The following is a 22,925-nucleotide window of genomic DNA, read 5'->3' as shown; positions in this document are numbered from 1 at the left end:
GGATATGATGGATTTCAGGAGTTCTAAATAAATAATTACCAGTGATTGGGACTTTTACATTTGTATAATGAGTTTGAAATGCACACACTTGAAAACTTATTATTTTACTCAAGTATATTCAATAGAATTTTTTTTAACTTTTATTTAATGAATATAAATTTCCAAAGTACAGCTTATGGATTACAATGGCTTCTCCCCCATAACGTCCCTCCTACCCGCAACCCTCCCCTTTCCTACTCCCTCTCCCCTTCCATTCACATCAAGATTCATTTTCGATTCTCTTTATATACAGAAGATCAGTTTAGCATACATTAAGTAAAGATTTCAACAGTTTGCTCCCACACAGAAACAAAGTGAAAAATACTGTTAGAGTACTCGTTATAGCATTAAATCTCAATGTACAGCACACTATGGACAAAGACCTACATGAGGAGTAAGTGCACAGTGACTCCTGTTGTTGACTTAACAAATTGACACTCTTGTTTTTGGCCTCAGTAATCACCCTAGGCTCTTGTCATGAGCTGCCAAGGCTATGGAAGCCCCCTGAGTTCACTGACTCTGATCATATTTAGACAAGGCCATGGTCAAAGTGGAAGTTCTCTCCTCCCTTCAGAGAAAGGTACCTCCTTCTTTGATGACCCATTCTTTCCACTGGGATCTCACTCACGGAGATCTTTCATTTAGGTTTTTTTTTTTTTTTTTTTTTTTTTTTTTTTTTTTTTTTCCCCCCAGAGTGTCTTGGCTTTCCATGCCTGAAATACTCTCTGGGCATTTCAGCCGGATCCGCATGCCTTAAGGGCTGATTCTGAGGCCAGAGTGCTGTTTAGGACATCTGCCATTCTATGGGTCTGCTGTGTATCTCACTTCCCATGTTGGATCATTCTCTCCCTTTTTTATTCTATCAGCTAGTATTTGCAGACACTATTCTTGTTTATGTGATCCCTTTGGCTCTTAGTCCTATCATTATGATCAGTTGTGAACAGAAATTGATCACTGGGACTAGTGAGATGGCATTGGTACATGCCACCTTGATGGGATTGAATTGGAATCCCCTGGTATGTTTCTAGCTCTACCGTTTGAGGTAAGTCAGCTTGAGCATGTCCCGAATTGCACATCTCTTCCCTCTCTTATTCCCACTCTTATATTTAACAGCGATCACTTTTCAGTTAAGTCTTAATCGTAGACTATCATCCATGGCTCACAAAATTGTTTTAGCAGATGGCTCACAAATTGTTTTAGCAGATGAAGGAAAGCTTCTTTTTGAAGATTTAGTAATGAGTTACACTAGAAATATTAACTTCTTTTTTAAGTATCTTAAAGGAAAGTAGAGTCATTGTTACTTTCCTCATGCTTTCAGCAAGCTTCTGTAACACAATAGATATGTGTTCTATGGCAGCAATGTAAGTACAAAAATGAAAATAGTACAATTATCAAACACTTTTCCACCTTTGAATTTCTCCATTCCTAGCACATATCTTTCAAATGCTTCTTTGTCAAGCCAAGAACTCATCATCAAAATTGTACTTAGCATATGTGTGGAGATGAGTTATCATACATCATATTAAGTCTCCAGAGAACAGGGCCAAATACCCAGGAAATAGGCAAATTATTCTTCTTGTTTTCCAATGTGGGATGGAGAAGCTTGTAGGAAATGTAGCCTCCCTTCCCCATGACACCACAAGTACAGAACCAGAGGAAGAACCTTTTCACATTGCTTCTGAGCATGGGCCACTCTGCCCATTCCTGCCTTCCTCTTCCCAGAAATTCCAGGCTCCAGATCTCTCCTGATGCTTCCCCATGAGCTTTAAATGAGTTCTGTATCCTTGAAGTTTGATTCCAGTGAGATAGAAGAGTACTCCAAGCCACAGGGAGCAATGGGGAATGAGACACGTGTTCTCCACTTGGGACCAGAGACATTGAGGTATGAGCCAAAGACTTAAGTCTGTAGGGGAGGCCTCACTGGCATTGGACCCTCAGATCTGGGACAAAGAAAAGGAAAGCATAGACTGTGCTTCCATAAATTATTTTTGTTCAGAGGTGGATGCTCTGTCAGATGGCCAGTGAGCTCTTTCAGGTATGTAGAAGCAGCTGATTCCAGAAGCTCCAGAAATGTGGCTGGGCCAAGATTGCAGTACAACAAGATATATCTGCAAACTGTTTGAGCAGGAAGCTATCTGGTGTGAATCCAGTCACTGGATTTTGCTGTTACTGACTATATGACATGTTTTCTTCTGGTGGGAAAGGACATTTATATTACCAGTGAAATTTCCCAAATTCCCAGCAAAATAAATTTGAAGTGTGTTCAAGATTTTTTACTATATACATTTGCTTTGACGGGGTTTTGTATTATCTCCTCTGCAAGTAAATTTTCTGGCCCATTCCTATGGATAGCCTGCCCAGTATTCTTGTTTGAGTTTGTAGAAATTTATACAAATTCTTCCATGAGTGAAATTAGGATACTGGATGATGATCCTGTTTCCTTTCTAACAAAGCAGTTTATTCTGAATGAAGATTTGGGCTTCATGAATTTTAATTCATCTGAGTGAAAATACGCCTATGGCCCAGTGCTCTCTCCAGTGTGTCACAGTAGAGGTAAAGGAATACCAGAAAGGTGAAGACCCTAGCTTTGCATTCCCCAAGCAATCATTGAACCTACTGCCCAGAGTGATCCAGATTTGACTGATACTACTTTACCTCATCCATACATTGCCAAAGACTGGATAATGTTGGCAATTTTATGTGAATTTTGAGAAGGGAGATGTGATTGGGTTGAGAAAGATAGACAAGGGTTTAGGGAATTTTAATATTTTTGAAGGTATGGTCTGCAGTGGAAGAACAACTTATCATATGTGAAAATCTTCCTACATTGCTCCCAAACACGCTCTCATTACTTTATGCCACCTCCATTGTTTCCAGAATTGGAGCTCTTGGAACATTGGTCTGTAAACATATTTCACATCTGGAGCTATGCAGGTAATCCCTCTTTCCTGATGCTTCTTCCTGGTAGCACCAGGAGTACTGCCAGGACCTTTATGCCAGATAAGAAAGATGACACAAAGTGTATTATAGAAGATTAATCTGTTGACAGGTGTCAAATGATGAGTAGATGTCAGGCACCCTGTCTTTTGGAGTAGTATTCTCCATTTTACCATAGGTATTTCAAAGCTCATCTTTACTTTTGAGATACATTTTTAGGAAGTGAAGTCATTGTATTGGAAACATGATTTCAGAAGACTTTGCCTTGGACAGGACTAGCCTTTTTTCTTTATAATTTATTTCTTTAAAATTTTATTTAAGGTATACAAATTCCTTACATATAGATTCAGGAACATAGTGATACTTCTCAGCTTACCCTCTCTTCTGCCCATGTCCCCACCCTTCTTCCTCTTCCCTCTTCTTACCCCACTCTTAAGTTTCACAAAAATCTATTTTCAGTTTACTTTATACCCGTAAGATTAACCCTACACTAAATAAAGAGATCAACAAATAGTATGGGGGGAAAAAAACCCACTTTTTAGTGTTTTGTGCAAATCCAATACGCTTCTGGTGGAAGTTTTCCTCACTTGATACCATTTAACCATTCTTGACAATCATAAATGCTGTAGATGAATATGAGTCTATTTTAAATTATTTAAAATTTGAATGACACTTTTACTGGTAATTAGTTTGATAAATACAAATAAAACACAATACAGTTCGAAAATATATGTTGAAAATTTAAGACATAGTCTTAGGAACTTCATTCAGGCAATGTTGTTTTGTGTGGCAACACCTTTCTGACACCTTTCTTCCTGGCGGGCATATATCATGCTTATGAAAACTGTGACTGTGATGTTCTCTTGGCTCTATTTTGGATGGAATTAAATTCATTTTTGTTCACTCATCAATGTATATCAGCATTTGATGTATGAAAAATCCACAATAAATGTGTAGGTTTAAGATACAACTATTTTATTTCTAATTCTGAATCTGCATTTTGGAGTGGACTCAGCTGAAACACTTCTATGCTGGTGTTGCCTGATATCCCAGATAAGGGTCTTGGCATCTGGTAACATGATTGATGCTAGTGCACATAGGATTATTTTACTCTGTCTGGTGCTATTGACAGTTCATTTATTTGTATGAAAGGTAGAGCAAGAGGCAGGGGTGTGTGTGTGTGTGTGTGTGTGTGTGTGTGAGGGGGGAGAGAGAGAGAGAGTCTGCCACCTGCTGGTGCACTCTTGAAATGCCTGTAAGATCCAAGGTTAGGCCAGGCTGAAGCTAGGAAGCAGGAACTCCATGTGGGTCATCCATGTGGGTGGCAGGAACCCAAGTGTGTGTTCATCACCCTCTTCATCCAAGGCACATTTACAGAAAGTGTGGGAGTATGAAATAGCTTAGACAAAAACCAGGTGCTCTGGTATGGGATATAGTGTGTTCCAAGCAGCAGATTAACTTGCCACATTACAACATCCTTCCCTGCCATCTCTGGTTATTTGCTTTGGCTCTTGTTTTAGACCCTTTGTCTCCCACAGACAAGTACCAGGTTTCTTCACAAGATGACTGTCCGATAAGACAAACTCAACTAGACAAATGCTTTTCAAATAATATTGGTGTCATATATACTAATGTCCCAAGGGCTAAAGCATGTGAAAGGTCAAAGGTAAGAGTCATGGTGGGAAAGGGTTATATGAAGGCTTTAATTTGGGGAGGTATGTCATTTGGAATAATTTCTGGAAAGGTGTACTTCATTAAAGTATATTCTATCCATTTTTCCTGTACAGTTGTGGGCAAAGAAATTCAGGTTGCATGATGCATAATTTCTCCAGAATTTTAGATATGCAAAATCTGGAGATGTTCTATTGAAAACACTAAATGGAATCCTGTGTGGCATATCTGTATTAACAAGAAAATACTTAATACCACTGAAGTATTTTTCTGTAGTGCAGAAGCATGATCTTTCTTTGGTATGATATGATTCACATGAACAGTCATCCTTAAACTTATAAATTATTTCTTTGCAGTGATTTTTTTTTACAAAATAAGTAACATAAATATTATCATTAACTTAATGATAAGTTGTGTTTAATCTTTACCAATTAATAGAAATGTGGATGCTCTTTCCTGACCCTTCTCATGTGCTAAGCACTATTGCTGTAAAAGGAGGCTGACTGTTTGTTTTTCTATCTAGTGTGTCTGTGATTCTGTATTCACTTCTACCATGGTCATGCTTTGTGCAGTAAAATCCAGGAGCAAGCCAGACCAGTTCTTTCATAACTCCCTCCATTCACCTTCTCTTCCAGGTATAATTCTAGAGATCTCTACGTGCTTCCAAGACAAAGAAAATGAATTCATCTTCAGTAAGCTGTTTTGTTTATTTTTCTACTTGGTATTTATTGGTCATATAGATAATGTAGTGGACAGTGGTTTAGTACCAACCTGGAAATAAGCATTCAGCATTTAGCAGTGATAGGAGTCACGTAATGCTAAAAACATAATCAGCTGATTAGGGTTCTTTTGGAATTACTAAAATTGAGTGTGGTCCTCAGTAGTTTTGGAGAGGATGTACTGGATTCATGGATTTGACCAGGGGTTTGCAGGTTTCTAAACAACTTTCCAACATTTCTCTCAGCCAGGTTGGACTGGCAGACTTTTCAAATTTATGTCTTCAGATAAGTAATCACATTCTTCATTTGGACTTTATCCTATTTAAAATAGTATTGATTGGATTTTGAATAATTACAAATAACATATAGTAAAAACCAAAAACAGTTCTTTAGTCCTTGCCTTATATGGAATTTTTGCCACATTAAAAAAAAAAAACAACTATATGTGAGTTAAAGATGCACAAACACACTCAGAGGTAGTTTAAGACAAATAAAGAGACAGAGCTCTCATCCACTGATTCCTCTCCTCAAATAGCTATAGCAGCCAGAGGTGGGCCATAGTTGAATCCACAAGCCAGGAATGTAGTCCTGTGTTGCTGTTGATTTCTCAACAATGTTGCAGTGGGTTCGTTTCTGAGAGGAGCAGCGTGGTGGGGGCAAGAGGTGCGGAGTCATCACACAGACCCCAGGAGTCGGGTGAAAGCAGGCTTGAGGCGAGCAGCCCACAGACTCGTTTATTTCAGTTGGTACAACATCTTATATAGCCAAGACCAGCCAATCTGGTCAAGGGGCGGTCTATGCCCCAACCAATCACAGCCTGTTGCCAGGCAGTTTCCAAAGCCATCCAATCACAGCCTGTTGACAGGCAGTTTCCAAAGCCATCCAATCACAGCCTGTTGACAGGCAGTTTCCAAAGCCATTCCTGAGTAACTGACGCTTGCTTGCCAGTGGCCACCTTGGCATGGCCTTCTCATTCCACCACAGTCCTGGCCTTCCACATGGGTGGCAGAAGACTAATTATTTGTGTCACACACTTCTTCCCAAGATCTGCATTACCAACAAGCTGGAATCAGGAGCCAGAGTGGGGAATGAAACCCAGGCTCTCTGAAATAGGCTTAGGCTACCTTAACTGACATAATAAACATAAAGCTAAAAGACTCTCCCTTTTAAACTTCTTTTCTCTGCCATATTTGAAACTATTGTACATGGTCTTCTTCTGAAAATTCTTTGTTTCTGTCATGACTTCACTGATGGTTTCTTGCATTCTACTTGGGTTTTCTATTTTATTCTCCTTAAGATTACCACTCCAAGTATCCCATGCACTCCAGTGTTCATCCTACCCTGCAATTCTCTTTGGCAGATTTGACGCTCTGTGGTCTGACATTCCTGTTTTCCTCCAGCTAGGGCTTTGACCCTAGGCTGTAACCAAGGGTGTACTCCCTTATGGATACATTTTGTAGCCATCCAAATGGCATCTCAAGCTCAAAGAGTCTAAAATGAAGGCCACGTTATTCATTCTTCCCTATACTTGTATAAGAGATTTCTGTCAGCTAGCCTTGACCCAGATCACCAACGTGGAAATTTTCCTGGACTCCTCCACTTTCATGTCTAATTTCATCTGGTGGGAAATCTTGTTTCTTCCATTTCTTTTTATTTTTTTAATATTTATTTCAAAGACAGAGATGGGGAGAGAGAGAGAGGAGGAGGAGGAGAGAGAGAGAGAGAGAAAGAGAGAGAGAGAATATGAATGAATGAGAATAAGAATGGGAATATGAATCTTCCATCTGCTTGTTCACTCCCTAAATTGCCACAGTGGTCAGAGCTGAACCAGACCAAAGCCAGGAGCCCAGAGATTCCTCTGGGTCTCCTACATGAGTGCAGGGGCCCAAGTACTTGGAGCATCTTCTGTTGTTTTCCCAGGCACATTTGCAGAGAGCTGGATCAGGTGGGGATCAGCTGGGACTTGAACTGGTACCCATATATGATGCCAGCATTGCAGGCAGAGGCTTTACCCACTACACGACAATACCATCCCTGGTTTTTCTTTTGTTCTTTAACCTTTATTCTTACGCCTACATGCACTGGATTAAAGGAGGAGGATCTGCCATTCATTAAAAACAGAATTATTTTTTATGAGAAGTGTCGCTCTGGAAGAGTGTATTTTCTCAGTGATGAGTTTTGGTCCATCTTAAGATGTAACAGGCTCAGCTATCAGTGGAAGAAAGCATTCAGGAGTTAGGGATGTGGGCGCTTGTTAACCAATGTCTAGAGAAAGATGCATTAAAGGAGAGAAGAAACATAATTTTTACCTGTTGAGCATTTAGGATAGTGGCTCTTTTGGGTGGGCCTTTGGCAAAAAGCTGAAGTTGCCACTTGGGATGCCCACATCTCATATTGTGCCTGGTTCAGTCCTGATACTTTGTTTCTAATCAGTTTCCCTGCAAATGTGCATCCTGGGAGGTGGCAGATGATAATTAGTCAGTCCCTGTAGCTCACATGGGAAACCCAATAGAGTTCCACACTTCTGGTTGTGGTCTGGCCCAGCTTTAACTAAAGTGGACATTTAGGAAGTGAACTGACAGATGGATTATGTTTATTTTTTTTTCCTTCTCTGTTTCTCCTTATTTCTCTTCCCTTCAAATAAAATGAAACTAATTAAATGGAACTTTTTTAGAGATTTATTTATTTGTTTGAAAGACAGAGTCACAGAGAGAGAGGAGACAGAGAGATATCTATCTGTGTCTACTCCTCAAATGACCAAACAGCCAGGGCTGAGCCAGGCTGAAGCCATGGACTTGGAACTCTATCCAGGCCTCCCACATGGGTGGCAGGGCCCCAAGGACAGACCATCTTCTGCTGCTTTCCCAGGCACATTAGCAGTGAGGTGACTCAGAAGCAGAGCAGCTGAGACTTGAACTGGTGCTCATATTGGATGCCGGCGTGACAGATCTACCCAATGAGGCACAATTGCTGACCCCAAATGATGATTTCTAAAAATATGCCTCTGGCTTCACCCAAATCCTATATTTGATTCTGTGAGTTTGAATCCTTAACTCTGCTTCTAGTTCCAGCTTCCTGCTAATACAGACTCTAGGAGGTAGCAGGTGGTGGTTCAAATACTGGGATCTCTGACTTCCACATAGGGACCCATGTTGAATCCCAGGCACCTGGCTTCAGCACTTGGCTTCAATGGTCCTGGCTGTTGTGGGCGTTTAGGGAGTGAACAAACTGGTAGATATTTTTTCTGTCCCTGTCTCTCTGTGTGTGCCTATCAAATAAAAGTAAGTAAATAATTTTAAAAATAATTGTACCTTTTGCTTACATACATGTACATGATTCTATCTGTAGTTTGCACTAATGCAGTTATGTTTCTAGCCCAAAAACAACTTGCCACATTTTCAAGCTACTTTCATTTTATTCTCTTATTTCATGTAGCCACTTCAAGTGAATACTGAAAACTAGATGTATGTATGCATCAATCACAGCAGTGACTGTAATGAGCCTCTGACTACTGTCGGTTTTTTTAAAAAAGCATCTCATTCTGATAAAATCCATGAACAAACATTTGACATTTTCAGTGTACATCTAGGTGGGGTTAAGCATACTCAGATTCCTTTGGACCCATCAGAGCATCCATCTGGAGAATTTTTTTTTTTTAATTTGACAAGTAGAGTTATAGACAGTGAGAGAGACAGAGAGAAAGGTCTTCCTTCCATTGGTTCACCCCCAAAATAGCCACCACGGCTGGCGCGCTGTGCTGATCCGAAGGCAGGAGCCAGGTGCTTCTTCCTGGTCTCCCATGTGGGTGCAGGGGCCCAAGCACTTGGGCCATCCTCCACTGCCCTCCCGGGCCACAGCAGAGAGCTGGACTGGAAGAGGGGCAGCCAGGACTAGAACCCGGCACCCATATGGGATGCCGGTGCCACAGGCAGAGGATTAACCAAGTGAGCTGTGGCTCCGGCCTCATCATCTGGGGAATTCTTAATCTCTCTCAGGTGGAACTTTGTGTGCACCAAATAGTAAGTCCCTATTTCCCCCAACACAGACCCTGACAGTCTTTATGAAATTATCTTCTCTATCAAATTCTTATAAGTAGAATCACACAATATTTGTCCTCCTGTTAATGGTGTATTTCATGGAACATTATGTCTTTAAGGTTCATCCATGTTGTAGTGTTTGTCAAAATCTTTTATTTTGAGCTTGACATTACTTCATTGTATGCTGCTACAATTTGAAGATTTTGGGGGGATAATTCCCAAATTGAGTTATTAAGAGAAAGGAAATTTTCTCTGACTCTGGTGCATAGAGATAAAGCTTTTGGGAGGTGAGGTGAATAGAATTAGATGAGGTCATCAGGACAGATCACTCGGAACTGATTGATTACCAGTGACTTTAAAAGAAGGTGGAGAGGGGCTCCCATTGTGCTGTAATGGATTAAGCCACCGCCTGCAATGCCGGCATCCCATATCGGGTTGGTTCGAGTCCTGGTTGCTCCACTTATAATCCAGTTCCTTGCTAATGCACTTGGGAAAGCAGCAGAGGATGGCCCAGGTCCATGGGCCCCTGTGCCTACATCGGAGACATGGAAGAAGCGCTTGGCTCCTGGCTTTGGCCTGGGCCAGCCCTGGCTAATGCAGTCATTTGGGGAGTGGGCCAGTGGATAGAAAATCTTTCTCTCTCTCTCTGTGCAACTCTGCCTTTCAAATATATAGATATTATCAAATAAAAAAGAAGAAGAAGATGTTGAGAGACCAAGATGTTTGGGTGTTCTTTATTATTGGTGTGTTACTCTCTGCACTGCCTCTCAGTTCTGCTACTGAAAAAGCCATCACCACATGCAGCCCTTCAGTATTGTTTTCCATATTGGTTCTAGTATTTTACATTCACACCAGCAATGCATTAGATTTTTAGTTTTTCCAGCCTTACTACTGCTTATTTTTTTAAAAGATTTATTTTATTTATTTGAATGAGTTACAGAGAGAGGTAGAACCAGAGAGAGAAAGAGGTCTTCCATCCTCTGGTTCACTCCCCAAATGACTGCAATGGCCAGAGCTGAGCTGATCCAAAGGAAGGAGCCAGGAGCTTCCTCCAGGTCTCCAATGCAGGTGCAGGGGCCCAAGGACTTGGGCCATCCTCCACAGGCCACAGCAGAGAGCTGGATTGGAAGTGGAGCAGCTGGGGCTAGAACTGAGGGCCAAATGTGATGCCAGTGCTGCAGACTGGGGCCTTAACCCTCTGTGCCAAAGCACTGGCCCCCCAGTACTTATTTTGATAAAGGACATTGCAGTGGATGTAAAGTGGCATTTTATTGTGGTTGTCACTTGCATTTACCTAAACATTAAATAATGTTGAGGATCTTTTCATGTGCTAATCAGCTACTTATACATCCTTTTTCATAGAAATGTATGTTTAGAGCTTTATTTTATTCATTTAAAGGCAGAGTTACAGAGTCAGAGGGAGAGACAGAAAGAAAAGGAGAGGTCTTCTATCTCCTGATTATCTCCCCAGATGACTGTAATGACTCAGGCAGGGCCAGATCTAAGCCAGGAACCCGGCATTCTATCTGGGTCTCCCGTTTTAGTGAAAGGGGCCCAAATACTCAGACCATCATCTGCTGCTTTCTCAGACATTAGCAGGGGCCAGGATTAGAAATGGTGCAGCTGAGATTAAAACTGGCTTTCATATAGGGTGCTGCCTCACTTGCTACACCACAAAGCTAGCCCCAGAAATGTCTTTTTTTTAGATTTCCTTATATATTTGAAAGTTAGAGCAACACACACACACACACACACACACATACACAGAGATGAGAGACAGATACAGAAAAAGACAGATACTGATCTTCCATCTGCTGCTTCACTCCCCAGATAGCTACTAAAGCAAGATCTGAAGCAGGCTCAAATCAGGAGCCAGGAACTTCATTCTGGTCTCCCGCATGGGTGGCAGAGGCCCAAGTATGTGGTCTATCTTCTGTTGCCTTTCTAGGTGTATTAGCAGGAAGCTGGATCAGAAGAACTGTGGCTAGCACTTGAAATGTCACCGCAATATGGGATTGCTGGAAAACTGGCATGGCAAGCCAAACTTAATTCACTGTGCTGCAATGTCACATCCTTAGAAATGTCTTTAAATCGTTGCTGATTTTTAACTCGGCTTTTATTGGTTTGAGTTGTAGAATTTTCATATTTACCACATAGTCACAGTATTCTCATATTCTGAAATGTAGTGTTAATCTGTCATTCTGCCTTTCAAACAAATATTTTTTATAAACAAGAATATCAGTCAAAAAGGATGATGCCCATGACATAGGAAGTATACTCTAGAGTTGGAACAGAGCAATTTAAAATCTGAATATTGAAACTCTCATTTGATGGTTGGCTCCAAGTCTCACACAAAGGGTGTTTTCTGGGGGCAGTTGTTGTGCTACAGCAGATTAAGCCACCTCTTGGAATACGTGCTTCCTATATTGGAGTCCCATAGTGCTTCTGATCCAGCTTCCTCCCTGGGAGACCGACAGTAATGGGTCAATTAGTTGGATCCCTGACACCCATGTGGGAAGACAAGATGTTCTGGGCTTCAGGATTTGGTCTGGCCCATGCCAACTTATTAAAGGCATTTGGGGGAGTGATCCAGTGGATGGAAGTTCTCTCTTACTCAGTCTCTGTTACTCTGCCTTTCAAATAAATAAAAATTTTAAAATAAGTATATTTTATTAGAAGACAGTGTGTTGAGTGCTTAAATATGTCCCTAATTTCCTGCCAACAACTTTCCCCCAACCAAATTTGGAATGAATAATGGCAGGAGGCTTATTAGGGCTTTTTGTCATTTCATTTCAGTTTTACTTTTGTGTCTTAGGACTCTACTTTTGATTACAAATGCTTATAAATCAATGTCAGTTACAGAGAAAATAGATGCTGTAATTAACATTTTAGTATTTATCTACACATGGCATATAAATGTGTATCCACAGTGTACATGCCAGATTACTATTAACTAAACTCCATACTTTGTTCAGATTTCTTGGGGTTTTTTCCTAATGCCATTTTCCTCTTCTAGCATATCACCTCAGCTCTGACAGTACATTTATCAGTTTCTTAAGTTGTCTTTGTTTTTGCAACTTTTACATTTTGAAATCTGCTGGTATTTTGCAAAATATCTCTGTTTTCTCATATGCTATATATTGTCAATGTTAATTTAATGTTGAATGATTTGCAAATATTTTCTTCCACGAAATGCGTTGCCTTTTTCACTCTGTTGAGAATGTCTTTTGATATACAAAGTTTTAGGTTTTTTTTTTTTTTTTTAAAGATTTATTTATTTATTTGAAAGAGTTACACAGAGAGAGGAAAGGCAGAGAGAGAGAAAGCAAGCGAGAGAGGTCTTCCATCCCATGGTTCACTCTCCAGTTGACCGCAATGGCCGGAGCTGTGCTGATCCGAAGCCAGGAGTTTCTTCTGGGTCTCTCATGCGGGTGCAGGGGCCCAAGGACTTGGGCCATCTTGTACTGCTTTCCCAGGCCATAGCAGAGAGCTGGATCGGAAGTGGAGCAGCTGGGACTAGAACTGGTGCCCATATGGGATGCCAGCACTTCAGGCCAGAGTGTTAACCCATTGTGTCACAGCGCCGCGCCCCCCCCCCCCCCTTTTAAAGATTTATTTACTTAAAAGAGTTACACAGAGAAGGAGATGGAGGGGAGAGAGAGAGGGAGAGGGAGACAGAGAGAGGGAGAAGGAGGGGGAGGGAGGGAGGGAGGGAGGGAGGGAGAGGTGTCTTCCATCAGCTGCTTCACTCCCCAATTGGCCGCAATGGCTGGAACTGTGCCAATCCTAAGCCAGGAGCCAGGAGTTTCTTCTGGGTCTCCCACATGGGTGCAGGGACCCAAGGACTTGGGCCATCTTGTTCTGCTTTCCCAGGCCATAGCAAAGAGCTGGATGGGAAGTGGAGCAGCCGGGACTTGAACTTGAACTGGTGCCCATATGGGTTGCCAACACTGAAGGCAGCGGCTTTACCCATTACGCCACAGTGCCAGCCCCTTGAAAGTTTTAGTTTTTTATAGTTCCTCTTTTTTTCCTTTTGTTGCCCATGCAATATAAAGGTTATTTCAAATAAGTTAATTTCAACCCAATGTTATCATTTCTCTCCTATTTATTCTTAACACTTCAAATTCTTAGCTATAGCTTTAAATAATCACGAAATATGAGAATAAAATAAAGAATATAAGAATAAAATTTGAGAGGTAGAGTTACAGTGAGAGGGAGAGAAAGAGAGAAAGGCTATTTGGGGAGTGAACCAGTGGTTGGAAGACCTTTCTCCACAATGGCTAGAGCTGCGCTGATCCAAAGCCAGGAGCCAGGAGCTTATTTTGGGTCTCCCACGCAGGTGCAGGGGCCTAAGCACTTGGGCCATCATCTATGGCTTTCCCAGGCCATAGTAGAGAGCTGGATCGGAAGAGGAGCAGCTGAGACTAGAACTGGTGCCCATATGAGATGCTGGTACTGCAGGCAGAGCATTAAGCTACTGTGCCACAGGGCTGGCCCCATTACTTTATTTTTAATTACTGAGTACCTTTCTGAATTTTATTTTCTGATTTATTTCTAATTTATTCCCTGGGTTTAGGGAGAACACTCTAAGATTTTGGTCTTAAGTCTTATGTCTCAGCATCTCTCTTGTCTTGGTGAGTGTTCCAGATTGGTCCATAAATATGTTAGGTCAACATACTCTCATTCATTCATGAGTATATTTATTTTTTACATTTTTTTTTTGATGACTAAAAGAGGAGTGTTAGTTATCCAGCATATTTATAAATTTTAAAAAAATGTTTTCTTTAATTCTGTTGATTGTATGTCTGTTTATTTATTTATTTATTTTGACAGGCAGAGTTAGAGAGACAAAGAAAAAGGTCTTCTTTTTCCGTTGGTTCACCCCCCCATGTGGCCACTAGGGCCGGCATGCTGCGCTGATCTGAAACCAGGAGCCAGGTGCTTCCTCCTGATCTCCCATGCAGGTGCAGGGCCCAAGCATTTGGGCCATCCTCCACTGCACTCCCGGGCCACAGCAGAGAGCTGGACTGGAAGAGGAGCAACCAGGACAGAACCGGCTGCCCAACCTGGACTAGAACCCAGGGTGCCAGCGCTGCAGGCGGAGGATTAGCCTATTGAGCCGCGGCACTGGCCCAATTATATGTTTCTGAGGCTTTGTTTTTAGAAACATTAACATTTATAATTGGTACATCACACTGATCTATGATCTGTTTATTATAAAAAATCTATATCTCTGATTATACATTTTTATTGAAGATTATTTTGTTATCTGCTAAATAATATATCCATTTGTTTTTCATGGTCAGTGTTTAGATAGTACATGCCTTTTAAATTGCTTGTTTATTTATTTATTTGGAAGAGAGAGAGAGGCAGAGAGAGACAGTGATGGAGAGATCCCATTTACTGGTTGACTTTCCAAATACTACAGTAGCCAAGAATGTGCTGGACTTAAGTCAGCAGACAGAAAATCAATTACAAGAGCCATCACTGATGCCTCCCAGGGTCTGTAGTAGCAGAACAGTGTTAGGTGCAAAGGTATATAGCAAACTGAGATATTTCATACATGATGCAGGTATCTTAACCACTAGGCTGTATATCTAGGTCTGCATAGTATATCTGTTTCCATCCTTTCACTTTTTTGTCTTTCTAGCTCAAGAGTGAAACTTGTAGATAGCATACTAAACCATCTTGTTCTTTTACAAAATATGACAACCTTTGCCTTAATTATTAGTTCATTTACATTTAAACTACTTTCTGATATGATTGAAATTATGTCTGCCATTTGCTACTTATTTTCTGTTTGTCTTGTCTGATTTGGTCTTGTTTCTTAATACTTTTCTGTTGGCTCATGAAATATTTTCAATTTTTTTAAATTTAAGTTACATAAGTTTCATGTATTTTATATACAGATTTAGGAACATAGAGATACTCCCCACCCTACCCTCCAACCTGCCCACTTGCCAACCCCTTCTTCCTCCCTCTCCCATTCCCAATCTTGATTTATATAAAGATGTATTTTCAGTTTATTTAATGATCATAAAGTGAACCCGACACTAAGTAAAAGAGTTCAACAAAGAGTTCAATGCTGTTCCTTAATGGAAGAGACAAGGGCTATAAACAATAATCAAATCTCAAAATGTCCATTTTACACCAATACATTACATTTTAGATACTCTATTAGTTACCTCAGATCATGGAAAACATGTAGTATTTTGGGACTGGCTTATTTCACTAAGTATAGTGTTTTCCAGTTGCATCTATTTTGTTGAAAATGACAGAATTTCATTATTTTTTACCACAGCATAATATTCCATAGTGTATATATACCATAATTTCTTTATCTATGCAGTCTTCAGCTGATGGACCTCAGCACTGATTCCATATCTTAACTATTGTGAATTGAGCTACAATAAACATGAGGATGCAGATAACTTTCATATGCTGATTTCATTTCCCTTGGGTAGGTCCTCAGAAGTGGGATGTCATATGGTAGGTCTATATTCAGATTTCTGTGGTATCTCCATACTATCTTGCATTTGTTTATATTCTCACCAACAGTGGGTTAGGGAACCATTTTTCCCCACATCCTCAACAGCATTTGTTGTTTATTGATTTCTGTAAGAAAGCCATTCTAACTAGGGTGAGGTGAAACCTCATTGTGGTCTGGATTTGCATTTCCCTGATGGCTACTGATGCTGAGCATTTTTTTCCATGTGTCTGTTGCCCACTTGGATTTCCTGTTTTGATAATGGTTTTTCAAGTCCTTTGCCCATTTCTTAAATAGGTTGTTTTGTTGTTGAGTTTCTTGAGCTCTTTATAGATTCTGGATATTAGTCCTTTGTTGCATAGTTTGCAAATATTTTCCCCCATGTGTAAGTTGTCTCTTTATTTTGCTGAGTGTTTATTTTGCAGTGCAGAAGCTTCTCAATTTGATATAATTTGTCCATTTTTGCTTTGATTGCCTGTGGTTCTGATGTATTTTCCAAGAATTCTTTGCATATGCCAATGTCTTGCAGTATTTCCCCACGTTCTCTAATAATATGATGGTATTGGGTTGTAGATTTAGGTCATTGATCCATTTTTAGTTGTTTTTAGTGAAAGGTGTAGGGTAGGGGTCTTATTTCATACTTGTGCATTTGGAGACCTAGTTTACCCAGAACCATTTGTTGAAGAGACTTTCCTTGCTCCAGGGATTGATTTTAGCTCCTTTGTCAAAGATAAGTTGGTTGTAGATGCATGGATTAATTTCTGGAATTTCTGTATTGTCCCAATGGCCTACACATCTGCTTTTTTGCTGTTCTGATTAAAACTGCCCTAAAGTATTTCATGAAATCTGGTATTTGATACCCATGGCTTTGTTTTTGTTGTATAATAATATTCCTTTAGTTATTTGGGGTCTCCTGAGTTTTCATATTTAGTATTTTTTTCTATATCTGAGAAGAATGTCCTTAGTATTTTGATTGATATCACTTTGAATCTGTAAATTTCTTTCAGTAGTATGGACATTTTGATGCTCTTAATTCTTTGAATCCATGAACGTAAAAGATTTTTCTATTTTTTGTGTCTTCTTTTCTTTCTTTTCTTTCTTTTTTTCTTTATTTTTTTGACAGAATGGACAGTGAGAAGAGAGAGAGAGACAGAGAGAAAAGTCTTCCTTTTTTCATTGGTTCACCCCTCAATGGCTGCTGCGGCTGGTGCGCTTTGGCCAGCGCATTGCACTGATCCAAAGCCAGGAGCCAGGTGCTTCCTCCTGGTCTCCCATGCAAGTGCAGGGCCCAAGGACCTGGGGCATCCTCCACTGCACTCCCGGGCCACAGCAGAGAGCTGGACTGGAAGAGGAGCAACCGGGAGAGAACCGGTGCCCCAACCTGGACTAGAACCTGGGGTGCCAGCGCCACAGGCGGAGGATTAGCCTATTGAGCTGCGGCACTGGCTTCTTTTATTTCTTTCTTTAATGTTTTGTAATTTTCATTGTAGAAGTCTTTGATGTCTTTGATTAAGTTTATTCCAAGGTATTTAATTTTTTGTAGTTATTGTAAATGGCATTGATCTTAGAAGTTCTTTCTCATTGTCTTTAAATTCAAAGGCTATTGATTCTTGTGTGTTGATTTTATATTTTGCCACTTAACCAAACTCTTTTGTGAGTTCCAGTATTCTCTTAGTGGAGTCCTTTAAATCCCCTATATATACAATCATGTCATCTACAAATTCAGATAGTTTCACTTCCTCCTTTCCAGTTTGTCTCCCTTTGATTTATTTTTCTTGCCTAATGACTCTAGCTAGAACTTCCAGTATTATATTAAATAGCAATGGTGAGAGTAGGCCCTGTTGTCTGGTTGCAGATTTTAGTGGGAATGCTTCCAACTTTTCCCCATTCAGTAGGTTGCTGGCCATGGGTTTCTCATAAATTGCCTTATTGGTGTTATGGAATGTTCCTTCTATACCCAATTTGTTTAAGGTTTTTATCATGAAAGGATGTTGTATTTTATGAAAGGCTTTCTTTGCATTTATTGAGATAATCATATGGTTTTTGTTCTATAGTTTGCTAATGTGATATATCACATTGATTGATTTACAAACGTTGAAACATCTTTGCATACCAGGGATAAATCCTACTGGGTCTGGGTGAATGATCATTCTGATGTGCTTTTGGAATTGATTGGCTAGTATTTTGTTGAGGATTTTTGCACCTATGTTCATCTGGGATATTGGTTATTCTCTTTTTCTGTTCTATCTTTTACAGGTTTAGAAATGAAGATGATGCTGGCTTCATAGAAGGAGTTTGGCAGGATCCCTCTCTTTCACTTGTTTTGAATAGCTTGAGAAGAATTGGAGTTAGTTCTTTAAATGTCTGGTAGAATTCATCAGTAAAGCATCCATTCCTGCCCTTTTCTTTGTTGGGAAATTCAATCTCTGTCTTGATTATTTGTCTGTTTAGGTTCTGTATGTCTTCATGGCTCAATTTAGGTAGGTTGTATGTCCAGAAATCTATCCTTTCTTCCAGGTTTCCTGAATTGTTGGCATACAGTTCTTTGTAGTAATTCCTGGTGATTCTTCTTATTTGTGTGGTATCTGTTGTTATATTTCCATTTTCATCTCTAATTTTATCGATTTAGGTCTTCTTCCTATTTGGTTAGTTGGTCCAATGGTGTATTTATTTTATTTATTTTTTCAAAAAAACAACTCTGCATTTCACAGGTCTTTTTTGTTTCAAATTTGTTACTTTTTCTCTAATTATTTCTTTTCTCCTAGTTTTAGGTTTAGTTTGCTGTTGCTTTTCTATGTCCTTGAAATTCATTGTTAACTCATTTATTTGCTGTCTTTACAATTTCTTGATGTAGGCACCAGTTGTTATAAATTCCCTCTAAATACTGCTTTCACTGTATCCCTTAAGTTTTTATATATTGTACGATTGTCTTCATTCATTTCTAGAAATTTTTTGTTTTCTCTTTGAATTCTTCCTTGACCCACTGTTTATTCAGGAGCATGTTTTTAAGTCTGCATGTGTTTGTTATCCTGAGATTCTTGAGTTGTTGATTTCCATTTTTTTTTAATTTACTGCTCCTTGCTTTAAGGCCTAGTATGTGATATAATCGAGTAAGTTCCATTCACTGGTGAAAAGAATGTTTATCTGCAACTGTGGGGTGAAAAGTTCTGTAGATATCCATTAGGTCCTTTTGGTTTATAGTATCAATTAACTGTTGTTTTCTCGCTCATTTTTTGCCTGATTCATCTGTCCATTGCTGAAAGTTGAGTATTGTAGTCCCCCAATACTATTATATTGGAGTCTAGGTCTCCCTTTAGATCTATTAACATTTCTTTCAAATAGTCAGGTACTCTATAATTGGGTGCATATACATTTATTATAGTTGTATCTTCCAGTCGAATTGATCCCTTAATCATTACATAGTTCCCTTCTTTATCTCTTTTAGCAGTTTTTATGTTAAAGTCTATTTAGTCTGATATTAGGATCGCAATGCCTGCTCTTTTTTTGGTTTCTGTTAGCACGGAATATCTTTGTCAATTCTTTCACTTTCAATCTACATGCATCTTTGTTGGTAAGATGTGTTTCTTGTAGGCAGCAAATAGATGGGTCTTCTTTGTTAATTCATTCAGCCAGTATGTATCTTTTAACTAGAGAGTTGAGGCCATTTACATTCAAGGGATTATTGATTAGTAATGAGTTGGTCCTTCCATTTTTTGATAAATATTCCTGTTTATTTTGGATTTCTTTGTATTTTTACTGGGAGATTTTCTGCCTTCACATTCTTTCATAATGATGACCATGTTGTGTGTTTCTGTGTTTAGCATATCCTTAAGTATCTTTTGCAAGGCTGGATATATGGTGATAAATTCTTTCAATTTAAGTTTGTTATGGGAGCTCTTTATTTCACCTTTATTCATAAATATGAGCTTTGCAGGGGAGGATTTGATCAGCTATTGGTGTAATCTCACGCTCACCTCTCCTCTAAGGAAACCAATACCTGGGTGCCAGCCTCAATGTGTACAATATTCATCTGAGCTGCCACAAGAATCACACAAAAGATTTATGTAGTCCTCAATGTGAGCACAGATCCTGCATCAATGACACTGCCCAGTCAATTAGGGAGACATGAGTGTGTGGAGCTGCACACAACTGCCCAGAGACCCAGCCATACCCTGCGCCGTACCACACAGCCATAGTGTTTCTACAGTCTCATCATACAAGGTTCCCACAGTCACTGGGCACCAAGGATCCACTCTTCCCTGCCAGTCTGTCCTGTCAGCAGAGAGACAGAAACACTCCCAGAGCCAGTCACTTATAGGTTTTTCACCCAGGCAACCTAAGCCTCAAAGAGGGGACCTCACAGTCCTATGTAGCTGCCCAGCCCCCTGCCAATTCTCCCAACCAGGCTCAGTTGTCTCCTGGTTGCTGGGTGCATGGATACAAGCTGGTACAGCTGTGACATGTGTCCAAAATGGCACCCACCCTCTTTCAGGTAGTTAAAAGATGCCGTTGTTAGGTGGAGAGGGAGAGAGAAGCAAGCCCCATTTTCCCCTGTAGCTTGGTAGGTACACTGTGGCCCAAGTGCTCTAAGATGGACATATGCCAGACTCCCCCTACAGCTATATCACCAGTGGCTTGGGTTATTGCAGTCTGGTCTCACCTCACTCTCTAAAGCTGGTGCTGAGGCTCTCAGCTGCAGGGGGTCCTGTGTTGTGTCCATGTTTATGCTGCACATCCACACCATCCCTCTAACCTCTAACTTTCACAGTTTCCACTGTAATTTTCTCCCTTACTCTTCCCTGAGATTCCACTCCACTTTTTATTTTTTAAAGATTTTTATTTATTTATTTGACAGGTAGAGTTACAGTGAGAGAGACAGAGAGAAAGGTCTTCCTTCCATTGGTTCACTCCCCAAATGGCTGCTACGGCCTGTGCTGCACCAATCCGTAGCCAGGAGCCAGGTGCTTCTTCCTGGTCTCCTATGCAGGTGCATACAAGGGCTATGCAGGTGCACTTGGGCTATCCTCCACTGCCCTCCCGGGCCACAGCAGAAAGCTGGACTGGAACAGGAGCAACCGGGACTAGAACCCGGTGCCCATATGGGATGCCAGTGCCACAGGTGGAGGATAACCTAGTGTGCCACCGCGCCAGCCCCTCCACTCCACTTTTTAAACTGTCTTTCCCTAGATAGAACAGTAAACTCCCTCCCTATTCCACTGTCTTAGAATCACCCCCTCCCCCAGATTTTGCTTTCTGTTGCCATATAGATTACACTGTTAGCTGCATCTTATGTAAGAGGGACGTAAGACTCACAGAAGAGTGTGCCCCAGTTCTTTCAGCTTTGTGGTAGATCTGATCTGTTGAGGAGAAATGTGATCTTACAGGTGTTGGTGTCATTTGAAGACCTGGCTGTGGACTTCACCTGGGAGGAGTGGCAGGACCTGAGCCATGCTCAGAGAATCCTGTACAAGGATGTGATGCTGGAGACCTACAGCAGCCTGCTGTCCTTGGGTGAGTGAAAGTCCCCTAACATGCCCAACTGGAGTGTTTTCTTTCCATTTGACTATTAAATGAGCACTTAATAAAGTTTAATGCTGGATGAGTACTGGATTTGATTCCATGAAGAATCTGCATATCTTCCATCTAGGAAAGAATTTAAATCAGAACTTCTGTTTCAGAATTCTTGACCAAGATTTTTTCCTTCTTCAAAACATCTAAATTAGTGGTTTGACAAAGTCTTACGTTTCCTATTAACAGGGTACTGTATTACGAAACCTGACTTGATCTTCAAGTTGGAACAAGGAGAAGAGCCATGGATAGTTCAAGAATGCCTAAACCCAAACTTAAAAGGTCAGTCAGCACATACATGGTATGGAGACTATGCCAAAAGGAATGCAGTGAATTTTCACTAGAACTGTTCACACAGTTTATTATCTGAAGTGCCACTCTTGGTGACAGCTTGATTTCAGGCAGCAGACATAGGCTTTCTACAAATTCTGGGAAATGCTCTCATGTGTGTATCTCTCCACCTCTTCTTTGGCTCTTGATGAATATATGCTTTCATTTTTTAAAAATCCAATCCCTTTCTGACTCTACTAACACTTTTTTCTTGCTTAAATATACCCTAAAGTCTAATTTTCTTTCTTTACTTTAATTCCCTGATTTTCCTCAGGAATTTTTTCATGTATTTATTAATTCCTTCCATTCTTGTTTTTCTCATTTTTTTTATGGTCAACAGATTTCATGTATTTAATATATGCAGATTTAGGAGCATAGTGATATTTCCTACTACCCTAAGCTCCCTCCTGTGCATGCTTCCTCTTCTTTCCTTTCTTCCTTAAATTTTTATAATGATCTACTTTCTGTTTATTATATACTCACAAGGTTAATCCTACGCTGAGCTAATAATTAACAAATAGTTAAAAAAAATTCCTCAACAGTAGAGACAAGGGCTATAAATAATCATCAGATCTCAGAATGTCAATTTCACTCCTGTACATTACATTTTTGATATTCTTTTAGTTACCACAGATCAGAGAAAACACGTGGTATTTGCCTTTTGGGGACTGGCTTATTTCAACTAATATAATGTTTTCTAGTTGCATCCAATTTGTTGCAAACAACAGGATTTCATTCTTATTTATTGCTGAGTAGTATTCCATATTATATATACAGAGAGCATAATTTATTTTTCCATTCATCAGTTGATGGATATCTGAGTTAATTCCATATCTTAGCTATTGTGAACTGAGCTGCAATAAGCATGGGTTTATAGGTAACTCTTTCATAGGCTGATTCCTGGGTCGTATGATTGATCTATTTTCTACTTTCTGAGGTATCTCTATACTGTCTTGCATAATGGCTGTACTCATTTACATTCCTACCAGTAGTAATTAGGGTACCTTTTGCACCATGTCCTCACCAGCATTTATTGTTTGTTGATTTCTGTATGAGAGCCATTGTGGTTTATATTTGTATTTCTCTGATGGTTAGTGATCTTGAATATTTTTTCACGTGTCTGTTGGCTATTTGTAT

The 22,925-nt window shown here is 40.1% G+C and overlaps 1 protein-coding gene across 15 annotated transcripts in view; it reads left to right on the top strand.

The window, feature by feature from the left end:
* The window catches only part of LOC100340453 (zinc finger protein 271), a 90,794-nt gene that overhangs the window by 58,687 nt on the left and 9,182 nt on the right, over positions 1 to 22,925 (top strand). For 6 of the 15 annotated variants that reach the window (XM_051838366.2, XM_051838376.2, XM_051838372.2 and 3 more), the window contains 3 exons: positions 5,283 to 5,339; positions 21,275 to 21,401; positions 21,648 to 21,740. In XM_051838366.2, the coding sequence (XP_051694326.2) occupies positions 5,325 to 5,339; positions 21,275 to 21,401; positions 21,648 to 21,740 (235 nt within the window). In that variant the 5' untranslated portion in view covers positions 5,283 to 5,324. Of the gene's footprint in view, positions 1 to 2,916; positions 2,974 to 4,514; positions 5,340 to 13,979; positions 14,038 to 21,274; positions 21,402 to 21,647; positions 21,741 to 22,925 lie in introns of all 15 variants that reach the window. The other 9 variants (XM_051838377.2, XM_070067834.1, XM_051838373.2 and 6 more) reach the window with 5 other exon arrangements.

This window comes from Oryctolagus cuniculus, unplaced genomic scaffold, assembly GCF_964237555.1.
Source record: "Oryctolagus cuniculus unplaced genomic scaffold, mOryCun1.1 SCAFFOLD_69, whole genome shotgun sequence".
Lineage (NCBI taxonomy): Eukaryota > Metazoa > Chordata > Mammalia > Lagomorpha > Leporidae > Oryctolagus > Oryctolagus cuniculus.
This window is presented reverse-complemented; position numbering and strand designations above follow the sequence as displayed.